Source organism: Monodelphis domestica, chromosome 4 (assembly GCF_027887165.1).
Source record: "Monodelphis domestica isolate mMonDom1 chromosome 4, mMonDom1.pri, whole genome shotgun sequence".
Taxonomy (NCBI): domain Eukaryota; kingdom Metazoa; phylum Chordata; class Mammalia; order Didelphimorphia; family Didelphidae; genus Monodelphis; species Monodelphis domestica.
The window spans coordinates 84,768,395-84,782,091 of record NC_077230.1 but is presented as its reverse complement, the minus strand read 5'-3'; the positions used below and the strand labels follow the sequence as shown (position 1 = coordinate 84,782,091).

The following is a 13,697-nucleotide window of genomic DNA, read 5'->3' as shown; positions in this document are numbered from 1 at the left end:
GTGATCAATCATATGTTTTACTTCTGGATTTCTACTCTACCAGTTCTTTCTCTGGATATGGATAGTGTTCTTTCTCATAAGTCCCTTGGAACTGTCCGGGGTCATTGCATTGCTGCCAGTAGAGAAGTCCATTACATTCAATTATGCCACAGTGTATCAGTCTCTGTGTACAATGTTCCCCTGGTTCTGTTCCTTTCACTCTGCACCAATTCCTGGAGGTCTTCACATGATACCCAAAAATTTTAATGCAACCAACAAATTAATTTTTTTAAGAAAGCAAATTTTTAGCTGGAGGTTTCTTTCAGGTGTTGGTAAGAGGAGACCTTTTATTTTCACTTTGCCTTCTGATTCTATAAATGTCTGGGCAGTTTTCTTTCATGATTTACTGAAAAATGATACCAAGATTTTTTTTGGTCACAGATCTCAGGTTGTCTAATGATTCTAACTTATTACTTCCTGATCTGTTTTCCAGGTCAGTTGTTTTAATATGAGATACTTACCATTTTCTTCTGATTGTTTTTTAATCATTTGACTTTGATTTAATATTTCATGTTGTTTCATTAAGTCACAAATTTCTGTTTGGTAATTTCAGGGAGTCTTATTTGTGTATTGTTTTGTACCTCTTCTGTTAAGCTGTAATTTTCTTTCCAAGTTTCTCCTCCATTATCCTCATTTCCCCTCTCCCCCAATTCCTTTCTTTCAGGCTTCTCATATCACTATATCATAATTACTCTTTTGGACAAGATATGTTTTTTTCTTTGAGGTATTGCTTGTAGGTGTTTTGGAGTTATTCCCTCCTGGGTTAGTGTCTGGGGTATCCTTGGCATCATAATAGCTCTTTTTTTTTTCTTCTTTATTCATTTTCCAGGTCTGAATTCTGTGTTAGGGGCTTTTGGAACACTATAATGGCCTTGTATGATCTTTTCCGGCTGCTGTGGGTAATTGAAACAATGTTGTGGCTTTGTTATGTTGGGGAGAGGGAGAGAAAAGGGAGGGAAAGGATCCTGACCCACCCCATTTTCCATTTTTTGAGCTTGTTACTTACTTGTGGGTCAAATTTGTGATTGTGGGAAAATTAACCCACTGAGGTTTCTTCTATTTTTGATCACTATTCAGTCTGACACTGAGAAAAAGCTTCTTTGGGAGGAACTGGGCTGTCCCAACTCTCCCTACTCCACCATCTTGGCTGGTCTTAACATGACTTCTTCATCCTGCCTCTAAAGTGGAGGTCAACAAAACTATGTCCCATCACCTGAACAGCTTGAAAGTTGTACAAAAATAGTTATTATACAGGGATTTGATCCACATCACAGTTTACCAACTTCTACACTAAAGAACCAATAATTCCTCAATACTTCTTGGTCTGATTATCCATTTAGCAATTCATTTAACAAGTGAACAGAGAATAAGTTAAAGGAAAAAACAACCCAAACCCCTAAACCAGACTCTGATAGAAATTGTACAAAAAACTACTGACTTCAAGCTTATCTGTAGAATTCATTCATCTGAATATATCTATCTAAATAACCAACACAGATAACAAACGATTATATAACATTAATGATGCTTTTATCACTCATTCAATGGTTCTACAATTTTCTTGCCCAATATTTCCTAATGAATTAAGTCCTTGGCAGTTTGGTTCAAAATGTTCAACACAGAGTAATTTGTCCGATCTATCTTTGTTTTTTTTTTTTAATTTAAAGTCAGATTTTACTACTCTACTCCATTAGATAGAGTAGTTACCCTAAGCTTTATTCTCTTTTGGACAGTGTCAAAGTCCAGGGCTTTATCTGTGTAGTACTCAGTTAGAAGGATCTACAATAAATCTAAAAATGTACCCTGCTACTATGAAAGGCCAAAGTTTTGGGAATGTACTTATATCAGCTGCTCTTTGACACAGCCTTACTCTACTTCAGTCTCTTGTTTTTTTGGTGGATTTGTGAAATCCAGTCTCCCAGACAGGCCAAATCTTTGGCTCAAATTCAGACTCAGTCTCAACCTGACCCAGAAAAGTATTAAATGGTATCTAGTCCTCTTGTCTACTCTTTCCCACCCTGAAGCATTCCTTTCATTGCAAGGCTTAAACTGTACCATGGAAGGGTTAAAAGTAGTTTTCTAGTCTATATGATGAAAATGGCAGCATGAAGTGGTTTAGCCAGATTAGAGGTAAAGGTCTATTCCAATACTAAACCCTTCTTGAAACTGTCTTGAATTGTGGTACTACCCATTCTCTTTACTCTTTCTCTCCCTATAAATGTAGGTGAGATTCATGGTTCATTGATCATCTTTCTGTATAATTCCCTCTTTTGAAATTTTGGAGAATTCCACAGATGGAAAAAGCCTCAAATAGTAACAATCTGATGGGGGTCTGATTCCTCTATTCAATACTCTAAATAAATGATAATCCATTAAAAATTGTTCTAAGAGGGGAACTAGGTAGCATAATGGATTAAGCACCAAGCCTGGAGTCAGGAGGTCCTGGATTCAAATGTGACCTCAGACACTTCCTAAGAGTGTGACCCTAAGGAAGTCACTTAACCCTGACTGCCTAGCTCTTACTGCTCTACTGTCTAAAATAGATATTAAGACAGAAGGTAAGGGTTTTTTAAAAAATGACTCCAAGACTTAGTAAATGAAAAGATAGTGAAGCCATCAAAAGAAATCAGAAGTTGGTTAAATTTTGGGATGTTGGGAACAAAATTCAATTTTGAATATGTTTACAGTTTGAAGTTCTGATATGAGTAGTGCTTGGTAAAAGGCTGGAGTCATTTGCACAAAGGTAAATGCTGAAGCCACAGAAAGGGATGAGATAATATCACTAAAGAAGAGAGTACATAGAAAAGTGAGCACAATGTTTTGGAGGAAAAAACCAGCAAAGAAGGGTAATCAGTTGTCACGCAAACTAGGAAGGAGCATTGACATGGAAACAAGGAGAAGAGATTATCCAAAAGGAATAGATCCTCAGAGACAAATGCTGAAGAAAAGATTGATAAAAGAAAAAATTGATAAAAGAAAAGGCAATTGAATTTATCCAGTAACAGAGAATAGTTCAATTTTAACCTAATGCACAGAAATTGCCTTAAAAAATTCTACGATTATATATTCTGAAAAAAAAGTGTATTCACATTTACTATATGTCTAACATTAAAATATTAGATGTAGTGCCACAAAAAAATTTTGGCCTTAGGACACGATTAAAAAAAAAAGCAATGTTAAAAATGCACAAGGCTTAAAACTACATCCTTGAACTATGACTTGAGTGTTAATGCTTTGCAACTTCACTCGTTTCATATATCTATAGTCTTACTTGATTTCAATGTATCATAGAAACAAACTGGGCTGCTGTTTTTGTTCCCCCTCTTTCTTGCTACAAGACCAGTCTACTTCCTTTTGCTGTCATGTAGGTTTCTGAGGGAACCTTCTACAATCCCTTTTGCAAACTTGTTGAGTGATATACTATACCTATTTATACTCAAAATGTACCTCTCCATTACTCTTTGAGGGACCTGCAATTTGGATTCCTTATGATCCACAGATATATGGCATCATTTGAAGATTACTGATATGAGACATCCTCTTTCAGTGATAGGGAAAATAGAAAATTATACACACACACACACACACACACACACACACACACACACACACACACACACACATAAAAAGAAATCTTGATTTGTTTCCCTTTTAAAATATCTGTTGTCTTCTTGTCTCATTCTTAAATGCTCCTGGGGTGGAAGTAGCTGGTCATGAAAGTGAATTAAGTTTTATATAAGCCTGATTTTCCTTTCACTATCTCTCACCGTTTTTGAGGCAGTACTGATTATAACTTCCCCTCATTCCTCCATAAAGGTCCTACACTAATGCTTCATCATAAAGTAGAATTGAAAATATTCTCACAGAATGATACCCATATCATGTCTACTTTTGTTAAAAGAGAAAAATCAACAAAAACTAGAAGAATAAAAAGATATGGTATTTAATCCATGGAGTACCAATCTTTTCTTTAAAAAAAAAATTGTTAAAAAGTGAACTATGAGAAACTTCTACCCAAGATGCCTACCTAAATAGAAGTGTACCATTCAGCTCCAATATACCTACTCCAGCAAACCTGAAATTGGCACAAGACCAAAAAATAACAAAACCACACAGAAAGGGAGCCAGAAGCCCATAATAAAGGGGGATGTCACTAATGTCTGTGCCTAGTAGCTGACTGGTATAAGCAGAAATGGGCCACAGAAAAAGGTTCATGGTCTAGAGGCAATAGGATAGTAAGGCTTTCTTGAGCAATCCTCCCCCCCTCCCCCAAGGCACTTTAAAAGTGGGGTGGGGGATAGAGGGTGGGACTGTAGGAGGGTAGGCATGGCACAGCAATAATGCCATATGGTAATACCCAGACTAGGAAAGCTCCAATGCCCAAGGATACTGGTTCCTAGTACTTTATGCTGAGATGCCATAAAAGGCACTAAAAATTGCTTTTAACCTCAAAGATCTAGGGGGATTCTGGAAAGTAGTGATCTGCAAAGGAAACCAGGTAACCACAAATAAGATCAGGCAGGACCAACTACCCCACCCAAAAGCATAGCAGAGGGCAATGCCTGGCTCTAGCATCAAATTTCAATTCAGAACTAAAGCTGGGGAGAAGTAAACCACAAAACAAGTAATCAAAAATTACTGTGTATCTAGAAACTATTCAAGGAAGGGGAACTAATCTATAACAATTCCAAGCAGAGACTGCAATGAAAAATGGATTTTCTACAAGAACTTGATGAATAGAAAAAACGAAACAAGGGGATAAGAGAAAAAAATGAAATTGACAAAAGCCTATGCTACACACTTTGATATGTAGTGGCCCATATATAAAGCATAAATATTCTTTGAATACACACAGAAAGTAATAAGTATAAGTACAGTTTTGGAGAAAGTGTACTAGCAGTTGGAGATCAGGAAAAGATTTATGCAAAAAATGGTGCCTGACAAAGAATTAGAAACTGAGGGCAACTGAGGGCATGCCTGCAATGGATTACTACTATGCTATAAGAAATTATGAAAGAGATGGGAAGACTCATTGGAAATGATATAAAGTGAACAGAACCAGGAGAACAATTTATAAATATCAGCAATACTATGAAAATAATAAAATCGTGTAAGTCTTTCAATGACCACAATTCCAATTCAGGATGGAACATGCTATCTACCTCCAGATAGAGAGATGATAGACTCAGAATGTAGACTGACACATATTTTCTTCTCTTTCTTTTAATCTGAACATGGTTAATATGGGCATTTGTTTTGCAAGATTTTATTTATCTGTAATAGGTTTTGTTTTTCTTGGCTTCTTGATGGGTGGGAGAGGGAAAGAGGGCAAGGAGAGAAATGAAAATAAAATTTAAAACTCAAAGGTAAAAGACATAGTGGTCAAATTAAAAAATTCAACAACAATATTTTCCACAAGTAACCATGAGAAAGATCTTCAAATAGCACAAGTTGTACTCATCAGAAATCACAGATGGGAATGGGACTGTAGCCCAAGGAGCAAAGAAGCAAAGATGGAACTGAAGGACATTCTCTGCAAATCTGAGTCTAATTATCAATGAAACAAGATAGATGTTCCTACCTCACTCCAAAGATGGGAGCAGATAATTTGTGTGTATGTATGCATGTACACCCTCTCACATACTGTGTAGACTCATTCTCACAGAGTATGTACTTCATACTTGTCAATTGTGTTGATTTAGCAACCATGTACACATGGTCTCCTTAGATAGAAAATAAGTTCATTGAGGTTAGAAACATTTTTGTCTTTATATCACCAGGACTTAGCACAGAACATTACTAACTGGGACTTAAACCAATCTGCCAAAACCTGATTACTTCTAGTAAACTTTGGAATGAATGAAAATTTCAAGAAAGAATACTAAAATTTTTTTTTTGCCTTTCCCTCATCCTCATCTCATCCCCCCCCCCCCAAATTTGAAAAGACTCAGGAAAATTGGGAAGCACCCACCTAATCTCTCAGTATGCTAATCAATAAGGGTTCTATCTCAAGCCCTCCTCACAATCCTAAGGACAATTATAGGTTTTTATTGTCACAAATGACACTGCCACCACTGGTGTGGATTACTATCACTTCAAGCCCATGCCATTAAAATGACTATTAGTTATCCTCCTGCCTCAAGTCTTTCCCCACTATAATACATCATCTGTCAAAGCAATCTTTCTTAATCAAAAGTCTTACCAATTCCCTCTCTTCCTCTCCCCAATTCAATACACTCCAGTGGCTCTCTTTCATCTTCATATCAAATATAAAGGCCTCTGTTGGGCTTTCAAAGCCCTTCAAACCTGGCCCTTTCTCACTTCTCCAGTGTTCTTATACCTTATACCCTCCATGTAATCTGTGATCCATCTCTCATCTCGGGACTCTGGGCATTTTCATTAGCCCTCCCCCATGCCTGGAACTTTCTTCCTCCTCATGTTTATCCCCTGGCTTCTTCCAGGCCTCAGCTGAAGTTCCACCTTCTATAAGCAGGTCCTCCTTAATAGTCATTTGAATGTTCTCTCTCCCATTAGACGGTGAGTTCTTTGAGAATAGGAACTTTTTTGCCTTGCTTTTGCATAGCATAGTTCCGGCACATAGAAGGCATTTAAATGCTCGTTTACTTGACAGACAGATCACTAATTAAAAGGCATATAAGTGAATGGATTTGGAAGTTCAGCTTTTACCAGTGGTAGATTCTCCAGATATAGAAATGTTTCTTTTTTCTTCCTTTGCATAAAATAATTCTAAATTTAGGAATTGGAAAAATAGGCCAGCATCTATCTTTTCTAGTTTATTAAAGTGCTGCATATTCTAATATTTTTCATTTCATTTGTAGACCTGGTCAAAAGTCTAGATTAATTTTAAAAAACAAAAAAAGTTCACCTTTATGATAAAAAAACAATTGATATTTAAAGAGTATAACATTAAATCATATATCTTTAGAGCCAGGCCTGGCTACAAGAGATTCTGGGTTCAAATCTGGCCTCAGAAATTTCCTAGCTGTGTGACTGTAAGTAAGCCATTTAACCCTAAATGCCTAGCCCTTACCACTCATCTGCCTTAGAACAGATACTTAAAGAAGATAAGGGTTTTTAAACATAATTTGAAGGGGGAAATCCTCCCATCAACATTTTAAAATTACTTAATTTATAAAAATGAAACCCACATCCATATGCTTAAAGTCATGTTTGAACAAGGGAAAATGATTAAAAATTACTAGTAAGTTTTAAAATCACATCTGTCTATAATTTACATCAAATTCACCAGTCTTTTCTATTTCCTTTTATTTGTTCAAATGTAACTTTCTCAAGGATTCAATAAGAGGCAGCACAGTAGATAGGAAGAGGTGAGAGCAGCCTTGGAGTTAAAAAGACTTTGGTTCAAGTCCTGCCCCTGATGTAGCTGTACGGTAATGGGTAAGCCACTTAATTTCTCAGGCAATTTTCCAAGTTTGTAAATCCCAGACAAAAGAAATGAATGTCTGCACCAGGAATGCTCTACATTGATGACAGAATAAATATAAATGAAGTAAGGCCCAAAGAGACTATAGTAAAGGCTTACAGAAATGCTTTATTAAATAATGTTTCTGAAATCCAAGTAGTTTTAAGGATTTTTTAAATTCTCTGGTTTCCCAACATTTATGTCTTTTTGGCTAACCCTACCAGTCAATAGATACTTAGAAATTTATGAGTTATATCTTTATTAAAAATACAAGATCAAAAAGCTTCATGTCATAATTATAAATATTACAAAAAGTATGAAGATGAAGCCATTCTCACCTGAATTTTGATATTTCCCCTATTCTCTTTATGAAAAGATAACTATGATTCCCTGGTTATTTTAGGATAAGTAAGAAATACTTTCCTATCTCACTGGGTATCTCCTCTTGTGATCAGATGGGACAGCATGGAGTTTCTTTCTGAGAATGACTTGTACCTACTGAGACATTCATGTTGTCTCTTCCCTTCTAACATCATCAAGCAAAAGTTTGTTTCCATAGGTTCTATTAGTCAGATTTAAAAGCCTTCCCTCCCCATTCCAACCCCTTAAATATCCAGACAATAGATTTATTCAACCCTTAAAATGAGGTTTCACTTGCCAGTGTTAGTGCGAGAGTCGGTATAGACTAACCCAGATAAACTCCACAGTTGAATGGATGGTATCCCAAAAAAGAACAGAATGCAAATGGATCTAGAAAAAGGAAGGCCAGGGTAGCTAGGTGGCTCAGTGGATAAAGACAGGTCTGGAGATAGGAAGTAGTAGGGTCAAATCTAACCTCAAACACTTCCTAGCTATGTGACCCCGGGAAAGTCACTTAACTTGAATTACCTGGGCCTTACCACTGTTCTGCTTGGGAACTGATACTTGTATTTCATTCTAAGACAGAAGGTAAGGGTTTAAAAGAAAAAAAAAGGAAAAAGAAAGGTCCAGCTTCTATAACTTTCAGCCACCAAAAAAAGGCCAGACCAACAAATGAGTGAAGAATTAGCTAACTATACCAACATCCACAATTAAACACCAACATAGCCTCAAGCATATATACAGAAGGCTCAAGGTTGAGTATGGTAAAAGACAATAATTTAAATGCACAGGTGTGTTTGGGGGGGGGGGGGGGGGGGGCGGCGGCAAGAAAATAAAGGGAATTGGAAGACTCATGGTTCTGTGTTCCAGAAATTGTAGTATATTTTTGTAAAAATGGTATTATTTCCCATTGCAAAGTATGAATACTTAAAAAGAAAATTTATGAAGTAGGAATACTCTTACCTGTCCTGAGGTCAAAGAGCTGATTGGCTTCTAAGTCTGTAAAAGTACTAAAGCAAGTGGGACATTTGAAAGAAGCCCGATTAGTGGAATCTCTTTCATCAGTTTCAATCCTTCTCCTCATATGGTCTAGCTTATATTTTACCACATTAACCAAAAGACGATAATTTATAAAGTAGTAATTATGACGAGTAGTCTTGCCATCTGCTGCAGTCTCTACTCGCATTCTGCATTTGATGAACTTGTCTCCCTTCAAGTTGTTCAGAACTGATCGGAGTTGTTTCCGGTCAAACTTCAGCAGCTCCAACATGTCCTCTTCCTTCACACAGGGATTTCGGATCAGGATGTCCAAGGCCAGAGCATGTTCGATGCCATAAAAGCCCCGTACCACATATTTAGCAAGTCTTTTCAATGATGCTGGAACTTCCGTGAGGACATCTGGGTCAGTCATTTTATGAAGAAAACCAGCACTTTTCATATATCCTGAATTAAGAAAAAAATTAATAGGCATAAGGAGAATTTAATTGGTTTAATTTAAGGATAATCAATTGTTGATCTACTGATATATATATTTTTAAAAAAGACTGTTAAACATGTGTCCAAAGGCGTTAAATAAGAATGACTAAGAATAAATAAGAAACCTGGTGACTTCTGTGCAAATCTGGGTGCAGGAGAAAACAGAGAAGCACACTAGAAAATATCTTCAGGAAAAAGAAATTACAGAAGATATTGGGAAGGGGGTTTTATTTCTCTCAAAAATTAAAATGGAGTGTGTTTTAAGATGAAAAATGACTTGCTATTAGTGTTGGATCATTTATTAAATCTGCTGTCCGGCAACATAAGGAATACAGCACTAGACTTTTTAGTCCAGAGGACCTGAGTTCAAATACCATTTCACATAACTTACAAGCTGTGTGACCATAGGTAAGTCACTTATTCTCCCTAAGCTTCAGGTTCTACAAATAATCTGTAAAATGGGGAAAACTGTAACTACCTCACAGGATCAAAGATAACATATGTAATGCACTTTGCAAACTGTATGGCACTATATAGAAGATAGTTATTATTGTTACTAAAACCATAAAGCACTCTATAGAAGCTGTTATTGTTAAGACAGCCAACTAACTTGTTAGACCCTACAGATCAAAAGCAATACCAAACTAAAAGAATAAAAATAAGATATGGTGTTCAATTAACACAACTCCAACCTGACCTATTTAAATAAGGAGTTAACACTGAAAAAGTTAGACATGGATAAAAGAAACATCAACTCAGATTTTTATTACCATTTTCTATGGAAGTCAAACAGATGTAAAACTGTAATGACTAGAGAAATCAAAAGAGCCTAGAAACTGATTCATTTATCAAATATTTTATTTCCTTGATAAGTAGAAAGAAATGCCAAGCAATGGAGTAAAAAAATCTCATGATTTATCACTTGTATATATGGGTATATGGTTTGGGATTTAGTTTTAAAAGAATACCCTATAACAAAAATGAATAATATGGAAATAGGTACTCAGTGATAATACATGTATTACCCAGTGGAATGGCTTGCCAGCTCTAGGAAGAGAGATGGTAGAGGGGAGGGAGAGAACATGAATCTTGTAACCATGGAAAAATATTTTATAAATAAATTTAAAAAAAGAAATACTAACCAATAGTAATGCTACTTTAGAATATCTTACATGGTGGACTGGGAAAAGTATATTTTCTCTTTAAAATAGTGAGGAATAGTTGATGGGAAACCTAAGTTAATAGAAAGCTTGGTAAGAGACTTAAGCAAAATTACTCAAAGACTATATAAAGATGAAATTAGACACACACACCCCCACACACACCATGGAAGACACTTAAAAATCTTTATTAACAGATGCTTTTCACTATAAATGGGAGTGGGTCCTATATATTTGGCCTCTTAAATGTCATACTTCCTCTCAAGTGCTACATGAGTACCAAAATGGCACTGAAGAAAAATAGATGAGAAGTGTCTAGTCCAAGAATACCCAGAAGAATTTGTGGCTAGAAGCAACACAATTTTGAAGTTACTGAAGAATGGACTCTTGAAGAATGAAAAGAGGGAAGAATATCAATGACTTGGGGGAAAAAATCTTGGAATTTATTATCTAAAAAAGACAACCAGGGAAATATCAACAAGTATCAATCCAGACCTTACTTTTCTACATCTACAAAAACTCCACGAGCATAGTCTACACATGCAGCAAGGAATATAGTTTTTCTTTCTACAATGAGAACACATCATGTCTTCTGTTTATAAAAGTTGAACAGGTTTATACTTTCAACATAATCAAAGCGAATGCTCAATCCCCCCATACTGTTGAAAGGTAGGGGAACAAAATAGAACAAGTTAATAAGAGATAATGAAGACCTAAATTAGGGGGCATAAATTATAAGCATAAAATATAACAATCAAGTAAGATGTCCTGGAAGATCTTGAGCTGAGCCTTGAATGACATTAGGGAACAAATCTGTAGGGGATTAGAAAATCCTCTCCTAACTCATCTGGAGACATACTAAGGGAAGAAGTAGTCAACTCCTTTTGGGGAGCCCAATCCACTAGTGTAAGAAGGATTTGAGAGTGAGTCTAAAGGGAAGGAGCCACTGCAACATCACTTTATAATACATTAAGAAGTTATAGACTCCTCACTGTCTTCCATGCACATTATGCTTATTCACTGTATTTACTGCTTTGGTTCTTAAAATTCCCTTCATCTTGAATCTATCTTCATCTCTAAATCTAGGCCAATTTTTCAAGGCTCAGTTTGAGTGAAAGACTCTTTTGTAAATTTTTTTCTAGGACACTACTGACAACACAGATACATATGAGTAAAATAGTTTTAAAAGGTAGCAGATTCTCAAGCATGTTATTTCATGACAAGAGGTGATTAAAAGTTTGCCTTATTTCCATTAGTCTCTGTGACAATCCAGGAGGGAAATATGCATTCCTATGAAGTAGTAGATAGTAGATCATTAGCATGACTAGAATCCACCCAGCTGTGTGTTCCTGGGCAAGTCATTTAACTTCTTTGTACCTCAGTTTTTTTCATCTTAAAAAAAAAAGCACTTTAAAAACTGCTTTACTAAAGGTATTTGTAATCTAAATTTGTCATCCTGTAAATTCCCTCTTTTTACTAAGGAACTTTCCATACAGCAGTATTTTAATTCTAGTAATTTACATCTTAATTAATTAAGACCTAATATTGTAGGCTGTAAAACACAGCTGAACACTAGGTTCTTATATATTATTGGTTCTATGCTATCAGGGATCACCTTGCTATTCCTCCCACAGGAGCCTTAATTTCCCTATTCAGTGTTTTCACTGGGTGTCCCTTGGCTAGGAACTTCTCCCCTCCTTATCTGACTACTAGATTCCCTGGCTTCCTTCAAGGCTCAGTTCAACTCATGATTAATGCAAGAAGCTTCTCCCAGGCCTCCTTAATATTTGTGCTTTCCCTAAGATCACCTCCAATTTATCTAGTCTACATCTTGCCTTGTACATAGCTGTTTGCAGGTTGTCCCCCAGTAGGTGGTGGACTCCTTGAGGGCAAGTCTGGTTCTTTATCTTTCTCTGTATCCCTTCCAGGGCACATGACAAAGGCTTAATAAATAAAATATCGACTGTCTGATTCCTTCTAACTATTTATCAGTGAATAAGTATTTATTTGTTAAGCCCTACAATATGCCATGCACTGTGCTAAGCGCTAAGGATGCAAAGAACAGCCAAAGGCTCTTGAGACTAATTTCACGCTTTTTGGTGTGGAAACTACTAAAATAGTACCTGGTCCAACTTTTTCTAACTACTAATGTCTAAACCAAGCCTCTAGCCCAGGGAGAGATACTTTAGTCTTCTCTCTCTCCACAATGTAACAGAGTCTCCTCCAGCAAACGCCTCAGCGGCCCAGCCAGAACCGAAAGCTTCCAGGAACTTCAGGCTTGAATCCCGACTTCATTGAGACCCCTGGGCAAGGCAAACTTCTCCTCTGCGAATCTCAGTTTCCTCATTTGTAACCTGAGGGAGCTGGACCACGTCTGGTCGCTAGCAGGCCCTACATACAGGCTTGTTGACTCGCCCAGACGTACCCTAAAGCTCCCTCCCGGCTTGGGCCCTGAAGCCCGGGGACACGCTGCGGGTGAACCCAGGGAAAGGAAGGAGGTCGGGGGAAACAAGGGGCCCAGAGGAGAAATCTAGCGGCGTGGAAGGGCCCAAGCCGTATGAGGCACCAAGGGGTGAAGGAAGAAAGGGAAAGCTTGGTGCGGCAGAGAAACAGGGACTCGAAGAGCCCCACTCACCAGAAACAGGCGGCAGAAGCCGGGAGCCCCACGCTCAGCAGGCAAACCAGGGGCCGTCCACAACAAAATACATCACCAGCGCGACGCCAGCGACGCCGAGGGCCCACCGCGCAGCCCTTCTTCCGCTTCTGGACCCGCCCCTCTTGGCTCTAGTCCCGCCCACTCAGGCTCTAGTCCCGCCCCCTGACTTTAGCCTCGCCTGCTCTCTGCCTCCGACAGGCAGGCCCCTTCCCTAGGAAAGCCTGCAGGAAAGGATATCTCTATCCAATCGATGCCACAGTAAAAGGAATCCTATTGTTATTAGCCTATGAAATAGTGGGGAGGGCGGGAACGGGGCGGTACCTTGTTCAAACAAGCGCTGTCATTAGCGGGTTCACTATCAACCGGTTCTAGACCAGGAAGGGTTTGTTGTTAACCAGTGGCGGCAAGATGGCGTCTCTGGATCGAGTGAAGGTTCTGGTTTTGGGAGACTCAGGTGAGTGACACTAGTCTTGTTCTCAGCTTTCGACCATGCCGTGGTTCCTGAAGCTCGCTTCCTTCCTCATGGCTCCACTTCCCGCCTTTAAGAGTTTCGGCTGGAGTC

The 13,697-nt window shown here is 37.8% G+C and overlaps 2 protein-coding genes across 3 annotated transcripts in view; one reads left to right on the top strand and one right to left on the bottom strand.

The window, feature by feature from the left end:
• Positions 1 to 13,590, bottom strand: part of GTF2E1 (general transcription factor IIE subunit 1) — a 28,398-nt gene extending 14,808 nt beyond the window's left edge. The window contains exons 1-2 of one of the 2 annotated variants that reach the window (XM_007493753.3): positions 13,457 to 13,590; positions 8,807 to 9,286 (exon numbers count right to left, since the gene is read on the bottom strand). In XM_007493753.3, the coding sequence (XP_007493815.1) occupies positions 8,807 to 9,281 (475 nt within the window). In that variant the 5' untranslated portion in view covers positions 9,282 to 9,286; positions 13,457 to 13,590. Of the gene's footprint in view, positions 1 to 8,806; positions 9,287 to 13,114; positions 13,267 to 13,456 lie in introns of those variants that run through there. The other variant, XM_001371001.5, reaches the window with a different exon arrangement.
• RABL3 (RAB, member of RAS oncogene family like 3) overlaps positions 13,455 to 13,697 on the top strand; it is a 74,993-nt gene continuing 74,750 nt past the window's right edge. Inside the window, exon 1 of the mRNA XM_001363352.5 lies at positions 13,455 to 13,589. Coding sequence (XP_001363389.1) covers positions 13,544 to 13,589 — 46 coding nt within the window. The 5' untranslated portion in view covers positions 13,455 to 13,543. The remainder of the gene's footprint in view (positions 13,590 to 13,697) is intronic.